General features: G+C 37.8%; 1 protein-coding gene and 1 pseudogene across 3 annotated transcripts in view; one reads left to right on the top strand and one right to left on the bottom strand.

The window, feature by feature from the left end:
- Positions 1-22,418, bottom strand: part of TAB2 (TGF-beta activated kinase 1 (MAP3K7) binding protein 2) — a 65,246-nt gene extending 42,828 nt beyond the window's left edge. The window contains exons 1-2 of one of the 3 annotated variants that reach the window (XM_047102559.1): positions 21,613-22,418; positions 5,501-5,691 (exon numbers count right to left, since the gene is read on the bottom strand). In XM_047102559.1, the coding sequence (XP_046958515.1) occupies positions 5,501-5,602 (102 nt within the window). In that variant the 5' untranslated portion in view covers positions 5,603-5,691; positions 21,613-22,418. Of the gene's footprint in view, positions 1-5,500; positions 5,692-7,322; positions 8,934-21,612 lie in introns of those variants that run through there. The other 2 variants (XM_047102561.1, XM_047102560.1) reach the window with 2 other exon arrangements.
- Positions 9,783-10,262, top strand: LOC124528568 (60S ribosomal protein L30-like; annotated as a pseudogene).
- Positions 22,419-24,291: the final 1,873 nt, after the last annotated feature.

A 24,291-nucleotide genomic window follows, 5' to 3' on the forward strand; every position in this document is an offset into this window, starting at 1 on the left:
GGTGGTGCAGTCGGTTAAGCGTCCGACTTCAGCCAGGTCACGATCTCGCGGTCCGGGAGTTCGAGCCCCGCGTCAGGCTCTGGGCTGATGGCTCAGAGCCTGGAGCCTGTTTCCGATTCTGTGTCTCCCTCTCTCTCTGCCCCTCCCCTGTTCATGCTCTGTCTCTCTCTGTCCCAAAAATAAATAAACGTTGAAAAAAAAATTTTTTTTAATAAAAAAAAAAATTAAAACATTAAAAACTAAAGAGTAAATACAATAAACTCATCTATATCATCGTCCATCTGTAACAGTATCAAAATCTTTTTTCACCCAATGTATATGCCCCAGCTACTCCCCTCACAACGCTAGATCAAGTCTCAGACATTATTTCGCTTTCATCTGTAAATACTTCAATATGTATCTTTTAAAAATAGGGACTTGGCCGCCTGGGTGGCTCACTTGTTTGAGTGTCTCTTGATTTAGACTCATGTCATGATTGCAGGGTCCTGGGATGCAGCCCTAATGCTTGGGATTCTCGCGCTCTCTTTCCCTCTGCCCCTCCCCCACATATGCAGGCACACACACTCTCAAAATAAAATAAAATAAAATAAAGTAAGATAAGATAAGATAAGATAAAATAAAATAAAATAAAATAAAATAAAATAAAATAAAAATAGGGACTTAACCATAATCACAAGGTCCCTATCACACCTTAAAATAATCAATACTTGATATCACTTAATATCGAAATAGTGTTGAAATCCCACGTCATAAATGTCTTTTTAGTTAGCCTGAAGGAGGATCTAAGAAAGGTCCACATATTTAATTTGGCTGATATGCCTCTTAAATTTCTAATAATAATTAATCCTCCCGTCTTTAAAAAATTCTCTAGCCATTTGTTTGTTGAAAAACAGTCATTTGTCCAGTAGAATTTGCCATCTAGACTGGATGGGTGCACTCTGTGGTGTCAATATCCCCTGTATTTCATCGTGAATTAGTAGTTGTAACTCTAAGTATAAGCAGGTTCATATACAAATTTTTGGCAAGACTCTTTACAGCGTCTGTTACTTACTGCATCACAAAGGGGGCATAATAATGTCCCCTTGTCCTTTTATGACTTTCAAGCTGATTGGTAGATTCTGATATTATCAGCCTGATACAGCTAATGATTTCTAGCAGTTACTGATGATCGCTATTTAGAATCTTTATTTCATTAGGGATTGCAAAATGCCGATATTTGGGATATCTCAACTGTAAGATTCCTTCTTTAAAAATGTTTAAAAAATATTTAGTTTTGAGAGAGAGAGAGAGAGAGAGAGAGAGAGAGAGAGAGAGAGAGAGAGCGCACGAGCAGGAGAGAGGCAGAGAGAGGTGGAGACAGAACGTGAAGCAGGCTCCAGGCTCTGAGCTGTCAGTACAGAGTCCGACGCGGGGCTTGAACTCAAGAGATCATGACCTGAGCCAAAGTCAGATGCTTAACTGACTGAGCCACCCAGGTGCCCCTAAGATTCCTTCTTCATGTATTAGCTGCAATGCTTCCTCAAAGAACTTGCTGTCTTCAACTATTTGGTACTCTTTGCACAGAAGAAACAGAGTAAATAATTTCTTTCTCTCTACTGGTTTTTAGAATAATGAATTGGTGTTCTAGCAACCCCTAAAAGTTACTAAGATTTATTTTCAGTATCATCACAAACTCCAGCATCTTTAATGTTTTGATGTTTATCGATTGTGGTCATTCTTATTTGATCTTTAGGCTGGTGGAAAGGACTTCAAGTTGGTCCATGTGTATACATGACATGAACCCAGTAGCCTTTCATAGCTTGTTTTGTCATATGACAAGATGTCCAAGATCATCTTGTACACTCCCTACCCTAGAGGAATCACCTATTTCTCAAAGACGCCCTAGTTACTTTTAGTGGGACTCCATTTAAGTGTAACAAGAGGTGTGGGGTAAGATTCTAAAAGGTTGAAAATCATTGCTTTTTTGTATATATGCAAATCTGCATTCTCTTCAAAGCTACAAAAAGGTCTGACTCATTATTTCCAGTTCCTCTTTCATTTTTCCTCAAGCTTCTTACACAGACCCAGAGATTACAGATAGTGTCAAAATATCCTCTGTGATCATCCTTCTCTAACTGATTCATTCACCCCTTCAACCAATTTACTGAACTTCCCTTAGGCAAACAGAAAGAAATACAATTACTGCTAAGGATCTCCTGGTCTGGTAGAGGAAATTAATGTGTTCACAAACAGAATAAAGAATGATAGGTGTAGGGATAAGGACTATGGGCAGAGGTCACCTGAGAAGACTTCACCTAAGGATATGTATGGTACTTAATATTAAGTCTTACAAATACTAAATAAACACTACTTAATGCATTACTGTTAGAATAGCAAATTTTAAACTTATAGATTCAATTGTCATTTTAAGAGAACTGAAAAACTCAGTTAAAAAAAGGAAGTCAGAGTGTTAACGATGCAGTATTTTTACACCATTCTAATATTTAATTAACAAATATAAATTTTAAAGATATGAATTATACCTGCTGATAATATTGTCATCTTAGAGAATCCACAGCGCAAGGAAATGATACAGGCAGTTCCAAACAGAGGAATCTGAGCAGTCAATAAAGTCAAGAAAAGAACAGTAGATATTTCTGTCCTTAAGAAGCAAGATGTTTGGGGTGCCTGGGTGGTTCAGTCAGTTGAGTGTCTGACTTCGGCTCAGGTCATGATCTCGTGGTTCGTGGGTTCGAGCCCCGCATCGGTCTCTGTGCTGACAGCACAGAGCCTGGAACCTGCCTCGGATTCTGTGTCTCCCTCTCTCTGTCCCTTCCCCACTTGTGCTCTGTCTCTCTCTCAAAAATAAGTATTAAAAAAAAAAAAAAAAAAAGAAGAAGCAAGATGTTTAAGAGCATGTAAACACAGTGGCAGCATGGCATGATCCTTTGACGACTAATTTCTTATATTTTCTTTACCGTGTTTTTTTCCATCGAGGAAAGTTCTGAACCAGTGTATTTATTACAGGGAGGTTCCCTCCAGAGGAAGGACAGAAGCCTACCCAATTGGGAAAGGGACAGCAGCTCCCAAAAGAAGAGGCTGTTACCAAATAAGAGATGTTTAGAAGTACATTTAGAGGTAGCTAAATTTACTTTTACAGTTTAAAAATATCTCCCCAAATTTGGGAAGATGTGCACCCTAGCTGTGCTTTCAGAGGAGCTCTCCCCATCCCTTTCTTTTAACATTTCTTGTTCTAGCACATACAAATTACATTATTTGGATGCCCGGAATGATCATCAACTCAATTTAGAAGAACGTGATCTGTCACATGGGTAATTTGCAAGCAAAACCGATTTCATTTCAGTTATCATTAGGTGTTAGGAAGCTTGCCTTCGGGCAGTTTGCTTTGTGAAACCGGATTAACAAGGTAAAAGTGTTACTACGGGGCGCCCAAAAGGAATTCAAAATCATTTATTTTCTATTTTTTGGTAAAGTTGAACACATGCTTACTGACTACATTTTTAAAAAATTGGCAGTTCTTTCATATCAAGTCTTATAACATTTTATTGAAGAAATTGTATTATTTTTCTATTTTTCAATGACTTTCTGAACTCTCTCAGCATAGGGTTATTTTATTATCTCTCAGCATAGCGTTATTTTATTACAAAAGTCTATTTGAAAAGTTAGAAAGAGGTACCTGGATTCTAGGGGGAAACACTCCCCACTATCTCTGCTCCTCCCCATATTTTCTTTAACTTCTGACTCCACTCTTAGTGGATTACTGATTCATTCACCAAATATTTATTATAGGTCTTCTACTATTATTATTGTTATTAGTAATGGCTGCCAAAATTTATTAAGCACTTCCTATGATTCAGGTATCCTGCTGGTGGTTTTACTTTCTTTATCATATTTAATTCACTGTTAAGTTTTTTATTCCCATTGTATAGTTAGGAAAATGAGGGCCAGAGAGGTTAATTAAATTACTGTTAGTAACTGTCAAAACTTGAACTCAAATCTGTTTATCACCCCAAACATATGTTATTTTTTGATTATTTATTTCAAAATTTTATTATTTATTTCTTTATTTCCCCCCAATTTTACTAAGGTATGATTGATAAATGAAAACTGTATATATTAAGGTTGTACAATGTGATTTTTTAAAAGGTGTACAATGTTATGATTTAATATAGTTATACATGGTGAAATGATTACCACAATCAAGTTAATCAACACATTCACCACTTCACATTGTCTCTGTCTCTGTGCATTTTTTTAGTGGTGGTGAGAACACTTAAGATCCACTCTTTTTGCAGATTTCAAGTATACAGTACAGTATTATTAACTCAAAACATATGCTCTTAAACACTATATTATAGAAAGAGCGAGGCATGTTCAGAGAATTCCAATCAGCTGAGGACGTCTGCAGCATAGGGTGTGAGGAGGAAGGACTGGGCAAGAGACCAGGCTGCAGAAGAAGGCAGGATTCCAGATCACAGGCCTGGTATGCCCTCTTCGCAATATATGAACTTTATTCTGAAGGGTATGAAAAAACAATCATGAGGTTTTTAAGCAGGTAAAAACATGATAAAATCTGCACTTAGAAAGACACGTTGGCAGAAGTAATAAGGAGGACTGGAGAGACCAAAACTGGATTAGGCTACAGGCAGGTAGAGCAATTAAATGTACAGATAAAAGGTGACAGGAGTATGAACAAAATGTAGTCACTTGTATCAAGCAGATATCGAGCCTTTAAAAATTTCATACAATTTCAAACTTTTAAATTAATTTATCAAGAGAAAGTTATGTCTGAGCCCAAATTACTTTTTTCTATCTCTAGTTTTAACAAGCTTGGAAAAGCAGTTTTTGATGGAGAGATTTCCAGTTTAATCAAATGAGAAGGCACAACTGTCACCAAATATTTAGAATTATGGATTTCTAAGATTGTACACGCAAGAAAAATGCAAACATTTATTAGACGGTTAGTGACAACTGGAAAACCTACAGATTAAATTAAAACATATAAAAACAAACTTTTGTCTTTAAAATTGGAACCTGAGGCACTGTTGAAGTCAAATTCCTTCATTTCACAGACAAGCAAACTAAAGTATAAAGAAGGCATATTACTTGCCAAATGCGCTTGGGGTGCTCATTTAGGATCAGAACCCAAGTTTCCTGACTCCTTATTTAATGATTTCCTGACTCTCATATGAAGATCTGGAATTTTTAAAAAGTGCAGGGGAAAAGTGAAGCGAGCTCAGAGTAAGTATGGACCATGTATCAGGGCTTTATACTGGGCTCTCATTTAGTCCTCACGTCTACTTCACAAGGTAGGTACTACCTGTATTCCAAAGAGCCTAAACACCTCGTTAAAGGCCACACGGCTATCAGACACCAAAGTTCATTTCTTTTCATTGGAGCACACGAGTGCCAACAGGAAGATAAAAGAGTTTTCTTCTAATTAAAAAAAAACAACAACCCAGGTTTGTATGAATGAATGCAGAAATCATTGCACACTGACCTGTAACATGCACCTGGATACAACAACTTCAGGTACTTCAGGGAATTTTTGTCGCAGGTCATGTAAAACCTGAAAATCAATTTGGTGGCTTCCTTGGGCCATTCGTATATTGCCTGATCAGGACTATTTGTACAGTAGGCAATTCTAGGCCTTAGTGGAAATAGTACTCATCTCTTCTGTCCAAGCATTTTCTGTGAAAGAAAGAAAAAAATTTTAATGAGAACTGATTAGAGAATGAATATTGTTGTGGATTTAAAATTTCAATACACAGGGCACGTGCTTTAGTACCTAACATTTAATATAAGTTATCAAAATATTATTTAGTCCTACAATGTTTTCCATGTAGTTATACTGTCTTTTCAATTTATAACTCCTGATGTCAAACTTTTAGATTGTTTAATCCCTATTTGTATGCCTTATAATGGCTGTGCCAAAAGGCATTTAAGAAATTATTGTCAAGGATGTCTTCCCTCATTCTTCTAAACGGGGAAAATGAGTAACATTACTGACATTTTTCTTAATAATTAGAAGAGAATCTGAGGTGAGTTATCTTATTTACTCAAAATTTTTAAAGTTTGGAACCTGATAAAGTTTGGTTCTAAAAATGACTTTGCATGCTTTGTCTAATAATGAGCTATATAACCCAATACATTTTCTTAATTTCCAGATATACTTAATCCTTAAATGTGTAATGAATTCATTCTCAGGGGATCAGTGGCATTTTATTCCCTCTGTTTTAATAAAATCAGTATTTTAAAATATACTATTACTTGAGGCTCAACCCCAAAGGTCTGGATTTAATTGGTTGGGGAGTGGCCTGGGCATATGGATTTCTAACACTTCCCCAAGTAATTCTAAGGTGTGGCCAAAGTTGAGAACTACCTACCTTCTTTTTATTCCTAATGGAAACCACGTTTAATTTTGAAAGCCCTTTTGGCAATATAAATAGTATGTAAGTATATTAAACCTAAATAACATGAAAATATTTAAATATAATGCTATTTGTGTGACCATGTCATTTTATGATAAATTTAACAATAAGCCAATCTCTTTGAAACAGGTTTCTTATCTGTAGTATTTCTCATTTAACCTTGCTAACTAACATAAGCTTAAAAAATACAAATCTATAAACTCCATCAATATAGGAATTAGGTCTCTTTTGTTCCCTTCATGTAGCTAGCACTGTGTAAGCACTGTTCAGCATAACAGTAGATATTAAAATATTTTTTATTAAATTTAGTTATGGTAGAACTTCTGAGTCTTCCACAGAATATATAGACATCATGCATAGTGAAGCCTTTTAGCTTTTTATTATCATTTAATTAAATTCCTTAATTGTTTCGTCTATGTGATTTCAGCTTAGTTATGTCACACAGGTAAAAATTACAATGGGTTATAGGAGAAAAGAGGAGTACTGAAAATTAGTAAATGGTATTTTAAAACAGCTTAAGGGGTGATAAATGAGCTACAACACTGCTCAACTTGAGCTAGCCTCCCTTGACTTCACTCCAGCCATCAGCTCATTTCTCTGCCCCTTCCCTCTTCTGGGCTAAAACTCCTGGAAAGGAAGGGTTGTTTGTACCTAAGTGTCTTCCCTTTCTCCCTCCTAATCTCTTTTAGCCTACACAATCAGGCTTTCGCAGTTTTTCTCCACTGAAACTATACTTCTCAAAGCTGCCGCAGGCCTTCAGGCTGTCAGACCTCATAAGCAGTCCCCAGTCCTCATCTAACCACAGCTGAGGACCCAGTCAACCAATCTCCTCCTTTGAACAAGTTCCTCACTTGGCTTCTGAGGTTTCTACTCTTCTGGTTTTTCTCCTACCTGCTGGCAGCTCCTTCTCAGCTTTGTCAGATCCTCTTCCTTTCCTGCACATCTAGATGTTGGTGGACAATGGAGTTCGAGCTAGGGTTTCTTTTCAGCTATACCTACACTCCTCCGCAGTGTAATTTCATCCAAATATACCGCTTTAAACAGAGGCATTTGTATCTCCAATGTCAAGGGAGCGCTCTCCCTTGAGTTCCACACTAATCTAGCCAATTACCTGCCTGACATCTCCTTCTGGACATCTAAAACTCACTTCAAACTTACTATGTCCAAAAGGAAACTCTTAATTTCCCCCCTTTCAAGCCAATCCTTTCGCAGTCTTTTTCATCTCAGTAAATGGTGCCATCATTCATCCAGTTGATCCTTCTTTCAGATCCCAGATCTAATCCATCATCAAGTCTTGTTGGCTGGATCTGTAAAATAATATTCTGAATCTGACCACTTTCTCCCACCTCTGTTACTGCTCTTGTCCAAGCCACCACTGTAATTCACACAGAATGCCACTGCAAAGGTCTCTTACTGTTTCGTCCCTTGCCTTCATTTTCTGTTCCCCCTCTGCCCCTCATTCTATCGAGGGATCTTTGTGAAAAGTAAACCAGAGCAAAATCCCCTGCTCAGTCCTACAACACGAGGCCCGTGGCTAACTACCACCCCTCAGACTTCACCTTCCACCATTCTAGTCCCCTCGGTTCTGGTTAGTTCTCGAAAAAGCCACTCTTTCCTCCCTTATGGTTTTTGCACCACTGCTCCTTCTGCCTGGAACATTTTACCCTCAGATACTTGCATGGCCCCCTTTCTTAATTCATTAACATCTCTGATGGAATGTCACTTCCTCAGAGACAGTAGCTTCCTTGACCAATCTCTCAAGAATAAAGCCACAAGTCTCCTCCTCACATCCTCACACCCCACTTTTCTTCATAGCGTGTCAATACCTGATATGTATTTATTTATTTATTTTCCGTCTGTCTGCAAAATGGTAACTCCACAGGATCAAGAACTTTGAAATTCACTGCTATACCCACCTCAGGACCTAGGTCAAACGTGCAACATTTGCTGCATGAAATGAAAGTTTTACTGTATGGTTTCTTCACATTACTTTGCTTCTAAAACACTTTTCAAATGATCTAGATGTGGAAATTTTTGCACAATTTGAGGGAGAGGCAAATAAATGAATTTTCAGTCTAATTCAGGACCACCTTTATTAGAAGAGGACGAATCACGAAAATAAGTTTCAACTTATCCCATTATTAAAACATAAAGTTCCCAAATTCTTTGAAAAAGTCTTATCACACTTGCTTTTCTAATAAAGACCATCAAGTACACAAACAACAAAATTGTTCATATGTACAACTGTATTTCAGGGATTTCATTTCCTGTAATGGCTGAATGGCTCCTACTAGCTCATTTCTCTCATAAACACTATAAACACTAGACAAAGTATAAAAACAACTACATGAAAGCAGAAGGCATAACCAGTAATAGAGATGGTGGGGAGGAGGAGGAGTCAGTACTTAGAAGGTTAACAGCATGGGGTGATTTTCCATTTTTTTTAGTGGCGTTTAGCCAGAGAGCAGGCCTCAGCTGGTTCGGGTGGCTAAAACCTAGACAGAAAACCTACAGCCGTACCAGCTTAATGAACCAAAGGGTAGACTCTGGCATACCCACAACAGCTGAAAACCTAGTAAGTAAATCACAGCAAGGAGAGAAGCACCAAATCCTATGTATAAATTCTGCACACATCTCTGATCCCCAAACTACACATATGTGAGATTCCAAGCAGCCCAGCCAAAGCTAAAATAACTGAGATTTCAGAGTTTGAAGCTGGGAGTTCAGCCAAGTTAACTGCCTCCTAAAGCAAGCAAGCGAGGAAGGAAACCAACCAAACATCAATACTCACTACTGAAGGCACACAATAGAATCCAGAGTCTCTACATGCCATTCATAAGAAACAGGAAAAACCGACCCATACTCAAGAGAAAGGGCAACCAAGGGAGACCAAGCCCAAGATGACCCAGGTGCTAGAATTAGCACATAAGGATTTTAAAGCAGCTATTTTAACTATGCTTAAAGACGTAAGGACACACATGCTTGGATTTCAGCAAAAAACCACTCCCCTGAAACCCCAAAAAACCAAAAAGCCAGAAACTATATTCTTTTAAAAAAGAGAACCAAACATAACTTCAAAAAGTGAAAAATAAATGTCTGAGATAAATTCACTGGGTGGATTCCCCATATATTGGAAATGACAGAATAGTCGGTAAACTCGAAGACAAAGCAATAGAAATTATTCACACCCAAGGGATGGAGGATAAAAAAATGACTGAGGGTGGGATGGGGTCAGGTAGGTGAGGGTAGGAAGAGAACCTAAGGGTAAATATCAAAAAGTCTAAGGTACTTGTAACTGGAGATCCAGAAGGATAAAGGAGAGAGAATGGGGTAGAAAAAACTATTTGAAGAGTAGTGGCTAAAGATTTCCCCAAGTTAGTTAAGACCTTGGTCACCTTCTCAGACATGTGTGGCTGCTATTGGTCAGGGGTCATCCCACACAGCAGGCAGAAGATGGTGGCTGCAACACCATCCAGAAGGTGATGGCTGGAGTCCATCACCTCTAGGCTCCGACTCCTCATGAAAAGTGGGAAGTCCTTGCTGGGGTTGGAGCAGACTCTAAAAATGACCAGACAAGGCAAGGCAAAACTAGCCAATTGGCCAACAACTGCCCAGCCTTGAAGAAATCTGAAAGAGTACTATGTCACATTGGCCAAAACTCGTGTCCATCTCTGCAGTGGCAATACTACTGAATTGGGCACAGCATGTGGAAAATTCTGCACAGGATGCCCTGACCCAGGTGATTCTGATATCACTAGAAGCCTGTTAGAACAGACTGGTGAAAAGTATGCAGAAGTTGTCTTTAATAAAACTGGCCAGAGCTTGTTTTAAACAACAACAACAACAACAACAACAACAACAACAACAACAACAGCAGCAGCAGCAAAAAAGATCTTTCTTAAGAATATCAAAGCCTACACAGATTAGGCTCAAAGCCTAAACAGGAAAAGCCAAGGAAGACCACGCACAGGTATAAGTGTCAAACTGCTAAAAATCAAAGACAAAGAAAATGTTGAAAGCAGCAAAAGAAATGACACAAAGGGGAACAATTCTAATAATGCTGACTTGTCATCAGAAACTGTGCACGCCAGAAAATAGTCAAATGACATAATTTAAGTGTTGCAAGAAAAAACATCAACCCACTTTCTATATCCAGCAAAAGTAAACCTTAAGAACAAAGCAAGATAACTATTTTTAATGTAGCCTTTGGCGGTGAGTAAATAAATTTTACAACTAAACACATTATTGAAACAAACCAATGTTAGATTCTGTATGAACTATAACGCAGCTTACTATGGGCATTTACGAGGCAACTGGATACACAGAATATTGAAAACCAGACAATCATTTAGTCTAATTAGCCATGACCCACACACTTAAGGAGTGCCTAGAATGTGCAGATACAAGTACTAGTCAATGCCCTTGCTCTCCAGGTCACGGAAATTCTTGGATTAGAGGCACATCAACACAAGTTTGTAATTTAGGTAGCTATTCGAACTTGGGCACTATTTTACCTTCTGTCTGCTTCCTGCTGCCACCTCAGCCTAGCCTGTTGCTATCACATTGGTTTCGTCTCTTTCACATTCAAAAAAGGATCAGAAAGGAGCACTGTGCATAAGGAAAAATTGTAGAGAGCAGAGAGCAAGAAGAAGGTAGGCTCCAAGTCATGATGTGTCTTGCAGGTCATTAAAATTTGGAAGTTTTACCTTCTGAGTAATGGGAAGTCACTGAAGATTTAAGCTCAGAGGCAGGGAAGGGGGCATGATCAAAAAATCATGTATGTATGAAGAATAGCTACAGAATGGAGAAAAGGGCAAAATATATGAGAAACTCAGTTTGAAAACTACTGTTGTAGTCTAGCTGGCAAAGGTTAATAGCTTGTAACTACAGAAACAGCAATGGAGGCCGAGTAAAAGGAAAAACTGAAAGGATATTTAGGAAGGAAAAATGAATAGAACTTGTTGATGGATTAAATATTGGCGTGAAGAAGTCAGTGCCAACACTGGTTTCTGATCTGCTCAACTGGATGGTGGTCCCATCTACAAATGATAGAACGGGCCCAAGAAAACAAAGGGGTAGATTACGGGTTTGGTTTTGAACACGCTGAGTCTGGGGCACCTTTAAAACATCAAAATAGATGTATCACAGAGGGAGTAAGGATATATGGGTCTAAGCTGTACACAAGTGCTACGTAAGTGGTATTAACTGTGCTGTATGTGTTTATTATTTTTTTTTATTTTATTTTTAAAAAAAAATTTTTTTTTTCAACGTTTATTTATTTTTGGGACAGAGAGAGACAGAGCACGAACGGGGGAGGGGCAGAGAGAGAGGGAGACACAGAATCGGAAACATGCTCCAGGCTCTGAGCCATCAGCCCAGAGCCTGACGCGGGGCTCGAACTCCCGGACCGCGAGATCGTGACCTGGCTGAAGTCGGACGCTTAACCGACTGCGCCACCCAGGCGCCCCTGTGCTGTATGTGTTTAAAGGGCTCTCTGGGCTGAGGGAGAGAGTGGGAGGCCATAGAATCATGGATACTTTCGAAGTTTAAGAATATAAAAAAAAAGAATGAAATCTTGCCATTTGCAACAACATGGATGGTCTAGAGGGATAATACTAAGTGAAATAAGTCAGTTAGAGAAAGACAAACACCAAATGATTTCACTCATATGTTTAAATTAAGAAACAAAACAAAACGGGCAAAGAAAAAAGAAAGAAACCAAAAACCAGACTCTTAATTATAGAGACCAAACTGATGGTTGCCGGAGGGAAGGTGGGCGGAGGGACGAGTGAAATACGCTTATTGTGAGGAGGCCTAAGTAATGTGCAGAACTGCTGAGCCACTATATTGTACACCTGAGACTAATGTTAACTGCATGTTAACTAAACTGGAATTAACATTTTTAAAAAAGAAGGTTAAAAAAGTATGAAGCAAAACAACCAAATCTGAGGCAGATTCTGGAGATAGTCATCTGTCTGGCTAGAGGAAAGGAGGGACAGTAGGATTAGGAAGAAGGAGTTTGGGGTGGGGGGTAGTTACAGGAGATGAGAAAGGCCTTGAGATATAAGAACACTAAAGTTTTAATATTATTATGTAAACTATCATTTATCTTTGCCCTATTCTTGCATGGTTGAATTTTACTGAAACAAATTTAATTATAGTTCATGTTGAGTATCAGAAAGAAATGGAATGAAATATATAAAACTAAAATTTACTTCTCAATTGCATTAGGATTCTCTTTTAGCTTATAGGACAAGAAGGTAAGGAGGTCTTCCCATTTTAACATATATACCATCCTAAAATTTAGTTCTGGTTAATAACCTTAAGATATGATAATTTTTTCTGTAAACAATGTAATCTTGAGTGGGAGAGGACCCCATGAAATTACTTTGCGAAAGTATATAATTTCAGAGGTTAGAGAAAAGCCTGTTGTCCAATAGACTCCTTGCTAGAGTTCCTCTTTCACCTGTGTAATTTTACCTCTTAAAATTGACCCTTGACAACAAAATTCTTTACAAAAGTACTGTTATTCTCAAAGTGGAAAGACTACCTTGTTCACTGTTGTGTCCTAAATACTTAGAAAGTGTGTGCTAAGTAGTAGATGCTCAGTAAATATTTGCTGCAATAAATCTCTACATATCAGAAAATGCCTAGATTTATTTTTTTAAATAATTTCATTTATTAAGTAGGCTCCATGCCCAATGTGGGGCTTGAATTCATGACCCCAAGATCAAGAGTTGCAGGCTCTACGGACTGAGCCAGCGGGCCAGAAAATGTTTGGATTTTGAAGACTAGTATACCCTCAGCTTCAGGTCAGTGCTGCTGAGTACTTATTTTGAAACTGCAAATTTGTTCCAATGCAATTGAAGTAATAGGGAACAATCAGCGTTAGTTACCAACTGGAACAAGCTGCATGTGAATACACAAAACGTAACACACCCCAAACATCCGCCAGCCGCCTCAGCTGGCCTATCAGCATGCGGCCCCAGCTAGCCATATCTTGTGTTACAACTTTCCTTCTGATTTCAGAAAACCCTTCTTTGACCACTTCAGGATAACAAATTGCCGCATCTATGCTCACTCCCGTAAGCCAACTGCAGATCTTTTTCAAAGTACCATATTTGTTTGTACGCTATAGGAGTACATATTTCTTAGTCATTTAACATGGGTAAAACTATACTATCATTTTTTAAGGATCCTATCTTTTTTTTTTTTAATTTTTTTTTTCAACGTTTATTTATTTTTGGGACAGAGAGAGACAGAGCATGAACGGGGGAGGGGCAGAGAGAGAGGGAGACACAGAATCGGAAACAGGCTCCAGGCTCCGAGCCATCAGCCCAGAGCCCGACGTGGGGCTCGAACTCACGGACCGCGAGATCGTGACCTGGCTGAAGTCGGACGCTTAACCGACTGCGCCACCCAGGCGCCCCAGGATCCTATCTTTTTTAAAATGTTCTCTGATAAAGTTTTTGAGTGTTGTATCTGGAACTCCACTTTTTCCATAAACCCTGTGGCTTTTCTTTCTCATGATTTGCATAGCATGGTGATTTTTAGAAACACAGATGTTAAATTTTAACAGAACTGTCTGAACTGCAAAGCCCCTCTGACCTTAACAACTGTGAACAGTAACTTCCCCAGGATGACTACTGGGAAGGCAGAATGTTTTAACTTATCTATTTGGTTGTCAAAATGATGTTAATAGTTTCTTATAACTGATTATAATTTGTGTCTTTTCTGTGGATTGGCTGACATTACCAGACTGTGCAGTGAGTTATTCTTAAAGAGTATCATAGAACGAAGCATTGATATACAGTAAGAGTAGCTGGATGATGCTACAATTTTTAAAATTAAAGTTAAAGCAAATTTTGAAACCTTTAGCTTCAATAAGATTTCAGAATTAAACCTTAAAAATAAAGAAATCTATTCCCTGCCTAATCATACACACACTATTCTAAATACCTTTTACTTTACTCATGCATTATCTAAGTATCTCATCAAATGCCAGTTAGGTAACAGTGGATGCACTTCACATTTGATTAACCTCAAAAGAATTTACAAATGTCATTAATTACACATAAAAACTTTCAAAAAATTTTTAACAGCAAATTATTGGAGTTATATTTCTTGGAGCATGATATGACAACTTTACTAAGGCAAAGCAAACTCCTTCCCCCTCCCCCCACCCCATCCACCCTCCACCAATCTATAATATCAAGTTATTTTCCTAAGAGTTAAAAAATGTAAGAATTGTAGCCATGTAATCAAAATCTAAAATTCAAATACTATCACTGTTTAAGACTAAAAATAAGAATCATAATCCCTCTTTAGCATAAATTTTAGCATGAAAGAACTGTAATACTGAAACACTTTACATAGCTAGTTATTTGCAAAAGTAACAGTAAACATACCAAATCAGTCATCTAAATGCTACATGAAGTTAGCTATCATGTTCAGCTTTTATGTTATTTAAAAGCTTGCAAGGAGCAAGGGACTGGTAGCAGAAAATGGATTTCTCAACTTTATAATGCTGCAATAATTTACTTTGTAAAAGAAAAAGTTAACACTAATGGCTGAAGTACCTAATGATCTATACTTCCTTCTCTAAACAAGAAAACTTCCCGACTTTTTCATTTACTACATTGCCTCAAGTCCATGAATGTTGGCCATTCCTTATGGATAAAAGTCTTACCAGTTTTAAGTTCTTCTAAAGGAATGTGCAAGTCAGCCACACTTGGCAATTTATGTACTGTGGTTTTGTGGTGAGTGCTACCATTTTCTAAGGATCAAGAAAAGTGCAATAAATCTAAGACAGAATGGTTATAATTCATCAAAACATATTATATAACTAACTACCTTGTGTGTATTTTCCAATTCATATCTCACTATTTTTTTCCAATACATTAGGGCTTTAAGATGGAGACAAAGTTATTTTTCAGTGCTCCCTTTTCCCTGTAATTTTTGGATAATCCATCCTGTGCATAAATATCTTGGAAAGAAAACATGATATAAATAAATGATATGACAAGAAGCTCCTATTATGGGTAAAAGGGAAAAAGAGAGGATAAAAGAAAATGAAAGCACTTGGAAGTACCAGTTTGCATCTTGTATCAACCATCAACATTTAGAACGAACCAACGAACTCAGTGGCATGTGAAAATTATAATAATCTGGTTAAAATACTAATCTAAAATGGCATCTTTATATGGAGATTAGGAGAAAGTTATGAGAAGTTTTATCAACTGATCCCTGTGCAGTTCTAATCACTCGCTTGGCCCCATGCTTTCTTTTTGTTCATCTCATATAATTTTGCCCATCTTCCTTCTAATGTCATGGCCCTCAGCTGACTTCTCCCCAAAGTGGACTTCTGGCTGCCTGGTAGATGTATGCATGTGTGTGTGTTATAGCACAGGGCACAGGTCGATTATGTTCATGAGTTAGACACAGTGTAAATGGACAGTTATTTAGTCTTTTCAATTTTAATTTTTTTCATGTTTATTTAATTTTGGGGGTAGAGAGAGAGAAGGAGAGAGAGAATGAGCAGGGGAGGGGCAGAGAGAGAGGGAGACATAATCTGAAGCAGGCTCCAGGCTCTGAGCTGTCAGCACAGAGCCTGACGTGGGGCTCGAACCCACGAACTGTGAGATCATGACCTGAGCCGAAGTCAGGGGGCTGAACCGACTGAGCCACCCAGGCTCCCCATTAGTGCTTTCGTAATAACCACTAAAATGTTTTACTATCTAACGAAAAGTTAAATTGGCAATTTGAAAATTATACACATACACTTGATTGGTAATACAACTGTGGTTAATAGAGACTGCTAAGCCTGCTAATGGAGAAAATATATACAAATCTATATGTAAAGACCAACATTTAAATAAAACATTTCATTACTAGATTATTCAGAACCTTAAAAGGAAATCACAGAGAATTCAAAAGAGCAAAGTTAAAATTGGTAAGGCAATATTAAATGAATCAAGTTTCTAAAATACAACACCATGCTGTAATGTTGTTTAGTATGTGCCAGTGTTTCAATCTAACAGTGTGAAACTGTTGTATATAGTTGGCTATTTGTCTTGTTATAGTTATGGTGAATGGATTTTTTATTAGATGGTCAAGAACAATCTTAGAACTATACAGAAACTTTTATCAGCAAATTTATTATATACAAATCTATTTCACAAATCTCTAAATTAGATACCCTTAGAGAATATTCAATTTAATATTTTTAGTTGTATAACATAACCAAATAAAGAAACAGAAATCACATCCTACAAACACCTATCCATAAATCTGCAGCAAAGGCTTTCCTAATTACGTAGGACATCTGAACTGTAAAAATATATTAAAGTGATCTTCTACTTAACATTTTTATTTATGACATAACCCATTTTCTAATTTATCATTTTTATATTTTTTCATATGTACATTTTTCATATGTAGTTTTTCATGTGTGTGTGTGTGTGTGTATATATATATATATGTATGTATATGTATATATATATATATATATATATATATATATATATAGCTCAAACTTTGTTGAGTGCCTGCTACTTACTCTACACCATAGTGGGTGTTGAAAGTATTAAAATTAATAAAAGCACAGTTGCTTATGTTCAAGAAATTTACATTTTAGGGGTGCCTGGGTAGCTCAGTCGGTTAAGCCTCTGACTTTGGCTCAGATCATGATCTCATGGCCCGTGAGTTTGAACCCTGCATCAGGCTCTGTGCTGACAGCTCAGAGCCTGGAGCCTGCTTCAGACCCTGTGTCCCCCCTTTTCTGCCCCTCCCCTGCTCGTACTCTGTCAATCTCCCTCTCTCAAAAATAAATAAACATTAAAAAATTTTTTTAATTTACATTTTAGTAGGGGAAAACAAACATTCAACAAATAAATGTAATAATGGATACAGATATAATATGCAGTAAACAGCAGAAATGAAGGAGGGACCAGCCAATTCTGGGAGAAGGGGAGGATTGAAGGAAAGGATTCATTAAACAAGGAGACACCTACGCTGGGTCTTGGAAGATAAAATGTGTTCTCTTGGTAGACAGGCGAGAGGGAAAGAGAAGCTCAGGCATAGGTAGTTGCCTAGGGAAAGACCTAACGGGGTGAAGCAGCGTGGCAAGTTCAGTGGCAAGCTCAGGAAACAGTAAGGAGCTGGCTAATGCTGACCTGCGGCGGGTGAGACTCACAAGGAGACAGCGTGACAAAAGCCGAGGCTGAAGAAGTGGGGTAAGGAGGGGCACATCACAGAAGATTTTCATTGCTCTCTGCGCCATGCATGCTGCCTCCCACAAGTCAGCGAAAACATGCCTCTCACTTTCTCCGTTCAGGTCCTTTATCTCCGAAGCTCCAGGCCCTGCCACAAGATGTACCACTATGCCCCAGCACACGGCAACGAGTACTCTGTGCCATTTACCGGTGTGTGAGCTGCAGTGAAGGTCAAGGGAAGAAGCGCCTAAAACTTAGGAACTGAAGAAAGGCAGGAAAAATGTCACAAAGAATGTCGTGCTTGAGCTTAGGAATTACAGAGGAATAATAAAGGTCTCGCAGGAAGGATATCCCTGACAACTGTTTGTGTTGAGGGAAAGGCCACGAAAGAACATGATAAATTAGAAGAATTACGGCTGAGTAGAGTAGAAAAACGAGTGAAGTTTGAAAAGGTGGGAAAGTTTCAGTGAAAAAATGTACAGATTCCAGATAATGTAGAAAATACATCTGAGAAAATTCTACGGGCCTGAACGACTTTTTGGCTCACCTTCATTTCTAGGATCCACTCTATAAACATTGCGACTATAAGCCAGGCGATGTGCTTTAAATATGCAAAGATAAGTAAAATATAGTCCCTGCTTTTGAGAAGATTATAATCGAGCAGAATTCAGATTTATATTGGGACTTCTTATCAGCACATGTCTATTATCTCACCTTATCCTCCCCACATGTGAGGCACAGAGGACAACTGTTATATTCCTTTTAACTGAGGAGCATCATGGAGAGAGACACTGAGACATCTATACACACACTTCCCACCAAGTTAGTCTGCAAGGCCAGCCGTGCACAACTGCGGTGTCAACCCCCACTGCGACTGCAGTCAGCTGTGAGGCAGGCTGAATGAAGTCTGTTGCAGATAATAAAGTACCAGAGGTCTCTTTATATAAATTAGAGCATCTCATCTAGAGACAAACACATGTGTTTCAAGAGGAGCAGAAAGTCACCTCCTTAGTGTGTATTACTAAAAACAACTGCTATTGGGAAGTGAATAAGTAAATTACTGTATAGCAACACTAATGAATACCAGGTAGCTTGTGTGTGTGTGTGTGTGTGTGTGTGTTCTGGTGGAATAAGATATCTAGATAATTAAATGGAAAGAGAAGATTTTAATGAATGAAAAAAGTAAAAGGCAGAATCTGTGTATTTAAAAAAGGGATACAAAAATGTATTTGAAAAAGATATTTTGTATGTATCTACAGGAAAGACTCTGAAAGAATATACACTTATTTTGGAGACGGAGCGAGGCCAGGTAAAAGGTTACATGGATGGAAGATGGTCCATCAGTATTTGTATTCTGATACCTGAGCAGGAGAGTAAGAGTAGAATAATTTGAAAATACCTATACTTAGCCAACTATATGTACTTTAAGATAACTTAAAGCCTATGTTATCTATGCTGAGACTGTTACTGTTAGAGTTAACAGCTACAACAATTACCAAACTTCCAGATGTTTGACAAGATGAGATCTACAGTTACATTTTGATTTAAACGTTACATACGGGCTACATGTTTACGTGCACGACTAGCTCTATGCTCAGTCCTGTTAAAACAAAAAAGCCAGGTCCCTTTGATTTTCAACCAAAGGCTAACTCAACGTGAACTAATGCTGAGTTACTCTCAAACGGAGTAAGAAATACTCATCCACCAATGAGATGGTTTAATTGTTTAAAAGAGGTAGGGGGTTGTAGAAAAAGAGGTTTAATGTTACTATCTTAAGCCTAAGAGACCCTCAATAAACACAATACTTTTATAGAAAGCTATAACACATAAAGGTGGACAAGAACACTTTTCTCTAAGTGTACAGTATAAATGCTACGGTTCAGCATTATTGGTTCACCATTATTATGGGCCAGGTCCTATGCTAAATGCCTGACATGTATCATTTCAGTTACTTCGCACATTCCTGTAGTAAGGATTAAATGAGAAACTGCAGGAAAAACTCTTCACACGTTTGGCACATATAACAATAAATGTCCTTAATGAGGTACCACTGCTGCTAAAATCTAACTTCATCAAGCCAATGACTCTAATACAGTTAGCTTTTCAAAAGACTCACGGACTTAAGTGCACCAAGGCTAAGAAATCTTCAGTGGATACCCATTCCCTGCTACTGAATTAAGTCCAAAATCTTTCACCTGACATTCAAAAGTATGACACAGCTCCATCTTCTATCACATCCTGTACTCCACTGTTCTCTAGGCACACTGGACTGCTCACAATTTCTAGAACATGTTATACACTTAAAAAAAAATTTTTTTTTTACTTCTTAAAGAAGTAAATAACATTTAAAATGTTTACTTATTTTTGAGAGAGTGCAAGTGGGGGAAAGGCAGAGAGAGGGGGACAGAGGATCTGAAGAGGGCTTTGTGCTGATGGCAGCAAGCCTGATGTGGGGCTCGAACTCACCAACTGTGAGATCATGACCTGAGCCGAAGTCGGAAGCTTACCCGACTGAGCCACTCAGGTGCCCCTATATACTTTCATTTCCATAACTTAGATTTCTAAGATTTCTAGATTCTTGCCATTCTCTCCAAAGACTTTTATCTATCCCTCAAGGCTTAGTAGAAATGTTACCTTCCCCACAAAGTTGATTCTATCTGGTACTCTCCTGTATACTGTTAGCACTCCTATTATAGTACTTTCTTTGGTATTACTTGTCTATGAGCTCACTGAAAGCAAAGTTTATTCATTTGCACATCCCTTTGGGCCTAGTACAGTGTTTTACACAAAATTTGCATTCAGTAATGTAGAAAAATTTCACCATTACTAACAGCCTCCCAGTGATAACAAACAAGACTTGAAATTCAAATGCAATTCTCTCTTCAATTTCTCCCCCAATTCACCCATCGGCAGTAAAGATCCTGTAATAACTCTGATAGTAGCTCTCTTTCCGGTCCTAACACAACACTCAGTGAGATTCAATCCTTTCAATACCAAACAAATCATGTGGGACATAATCAGGGACCCAATGCTGACTAGACTGGCTGACATATTCATATTTCTGAAGCAGAAGCTAGGATATTAGAATCATCTTTTGGAATCACAGTTGGGACATAAAATTTCTCTGATCAATTCTTCTGAACTGAACTTTAAAAACAAAAGATAAGTATGGTTATCTGCCCATTCAGTAAATAAAATCACCTTTCATGGATTAATCCAGTTTCTAAATCTATACAAATTGGTAAAAGCAATAAATGCCCCTAAAAGCTAACTGACCTCAGCCCTCGAATCCTTCATAAGTAGTTTTCACTCCATTAAAATCTTAAGCAACAGGAAACGTGTTTTTGTTTTTGTTGTTATATTCCAGGACAATTTAATCTACTTATGACTTTCTTATTGGATTTATTTTGAATAATCAAGTATTGTTACAGCAAGTATTAGTTACACACTTACATTTAAAATTAAACTTTTTGTAGAAGTAATATATAATACATTATTTGGTTCTACTTCCAACTGCTGAAGAAAACACTGACTCTATGTGAAGGCAGGCATTGCGTGGAATGGTTGAGAGAACTAGTTTCACTTATTAAACTCCACGTACTACTCAGACTCTGTGTGAACCTCTTAAAGGAAGACAGTTTTGCTGTCGATAATGTTTACTTTTCATTGAAGACCAGACTAGTTTTTGCACATTTACAGGGTCTAACTCAATAGTATTTCCAATTTGTTTTTCCTAAGTTGTTTTTGCATTAGTTTGCTACTACTAGCAAACAAGTTAAATCAGAAATATTCAGGCAAAAGTAAGTTAAAGTCAAGAGTAGCTGCATGTTACCTAGATGTTAGGAATGTTACCATACTTGAAAGCAAGAAGACCACAGATTTTGAAAGTAAAGTTTTGGTTATTATAGATGTCACAGTAAGGCAGTTACACAGGCTAAGCTTGACTGGTGCCGTGGACTTTAGCATACCTGGAAATAGAAAAATTCAAATTGTAGCTGTTCTTGGTTGGCCCTTTGCCATTTTTGCAGCTTACAAATTTTTAATTAAGTAACTGCAGTGAGCTCATCTCTACCGGATACTTCTTTTCCAGGGCAGGTCCAGGAACTGGGTCTGGAGCCTTGAAAGCAGAAGAGAAACTAGAGTAAACTAGAGGCAGGCGGAACGAGAAACGTGACCAGGTAACACTATGAGATCTAATGGCAATGATGTAGTCCCCAGTGCGTCTCACAGAAGATATTCTGAGGTGGAAAAAGGATCTCTTAAGTTGTAAGTTCCCAGAAGACGCCATTTACATGAGTTAAGTCACTGTCTTTCTTTACCCAACTCGACTCTCGACTTCCAGTTCCAGCTACTGAAACAGTGGCCTTCGTGAGACCTGTGATCGCTTTCAGCAGCAGACTGTCCAATGTGGGACCACAGACAATAGCCGAAAGAGAAAAACAGCAAATCCACTTTCACTAGTCAAATTAAAATTGTAAAGTCCTCATTTTCAGGTCGTTTTGCTCTTCTTTCACTATCTTATTTCCAATTGTCTTCTAACTGCTCCCCTGATTTCCTACAATCAATTCTCAGAGGTTTCTTCAGAAATACATCCAAGCAATGAACTGAATTTCAAGTTCCAATTTTTAAAAATACTTGGTAATTCTTAAAGTGGGAGGCAAAAAAACAGCTCATAAGATGTGGTTCTTAACCACACTGGAAATTCTCTTTTTCCATTACCAAAATAGGTTCAATCTTTTTGGTATAAATTTGTTGGGTCCATATTAACACACACACACACACACACACACACACACAACTACAGAGGTTACAGAAATGGTAGGATATTTTAGACTGTTGCATGAGAGCCTGGCAAGGATGTCCTTTACACTTGGTGAGCTGGCACCCGAGGGAGCTTCTCTAAGAAACAAATGCCACAGCACTCAAAATGAATTGAATTCTCTGCTACTGTCAAATGATGGCAGATTGTGGGAACTGCTAACAAGACAAAATAATAATAATAATAATAATAATAATAATAATAATAATAAGGACAAGGATTCAAAGAACTAACTCCCTGCATTTCTAGTGACTAGCAACACAGCAAAGCAAAAGAGAATCAAAATAGTTTTTAAGAAAAATGTAAATTTTCCATCTTTCACGATGGCATATTGTCAGTGAAAAAATTCTGGCAGAGACAGATCTAGGTTCAAATCTTGTGTCAGCATGGCCTTGGACTAAAACTCTCTGCAGAAGTTTCTTTTCTATCAAGTTGGATACCACACCTCACTTTACTAGACTGTCAAGAGAATTAGCTAAAGTACACAAGTGGCTAACAACCTAGCACACAGTAGATAATCAATTTTTCTGCATTACTACAGAGTGAAACACATTTTTTTATTCTAAACATACAGGTCTACCTAAGTTTTCATTTTCACATATACTAAAACAACAGTGTGTAACAAGCTTTAGGTTTAAATAACTCAACTGCATCACATCCTAAGAGACAAAACTGATTTATCCACATTGATTTCACAACTACAAAGGAAATGTGTCAGAGAGCTCAATTCTCAGAGCTGATAATGAATACAAATATAACAATTTACATTTAGAACATAAAGGGAATCAGTGGTAAGCAAGGTAAACAATGTAATTCTTCTCCCTCCAAATAAAATAGAAAATACGTTTGTCAACACATCTCTTGTTAAAAAGTTACAGATCTGGAGTAGTGTACTTTAAAAAGCAAAAAGAATCAACGCATGATATAACTTGGTTTTTAAGTCAGGAAATGCTTTAAGGGCAAAGAAAAGCCTTACATTTGGGCAATAATTTTCCTCTTACTGATAGAACAGCGGGTTCCATACAAAATTACTATTTACCAAATATGGTTCAAAGATCAGATTACACCTTTCCTAGCATTACCAAGTAATACAGCAAGTATCAAAAGTAACAAAGAATTAAAAAAAAAAATCCTTAAAGTTATTCTATTCACTGCTACAACTTTATTTCAAAATATTTTTTAAAAGTTAACATGGAAAGTATCTATTCAAAACCCACTTCAATTTACTTAGAGATGATAAAATTAAATTGTCTGTGTATTCCCTAGAAGGAAAATAAACAAAAAAAAACAAAGAAAGTATTTAGGGGTGCCTGGGTGGCTCAGTAGGTTAAGTGTGGGACTTCTGCTCAGGTCATGATCTCAGTTTGTGAGTTCGAGACCTGTGTCGGGCTCTGTGCTGACAGCGCAGGGCCTGGAGCCTGCTTCAGATTCTGTGTCTCCCTCTCTCTCTGCCCCTCCCCCACTTGTGCTCTATCTCTCTCAAAAATAAACATTAAAAAAAATAATTAAAAAAAAGTATTTAAGAATGAGGATTCCTGGGGTACCTGGGTGGCTCAGTTGGTTAAGCATCTGACTCTGGATTTCGGCTTAGGCCATGACCTCAGTTTGTGACCTCGAGCCTAGCATCAGGCTTCTCACTGACAGTGTGGAGCCTGCTTGGGATTCTCACTCTCTCCCTCTCTCTGCCCCTCCCCAACTCATGTGCACACTGTCTCTCTCTCTCACTCTCTCTCAAGTAAATAAACTTTAGGAAAAAAAAAAAAGAATGAGGATTCCCATTCATTAACCCATACAGATGGACTTTCAGTTTAAAGTCCACCAAGAAAAA

The sequence above is a fragment of the Lynx rufus genome, unplaced genomic scaffold (assembly GCF_022079265.1).
Source record: "Lynx rufus isolate CCGP_SWC_20201006 ecotype Redwood Valley unplaced genomic scaffold, mLynRuf1.p SCAF_6, whole genome shotgun sequence".
Classification (NCBI taxonomy): Eukaryota; Metazoa; Chordata; class Mammalia; order Carnivora; family Felidae; genus Lynx; species Lynx rufus.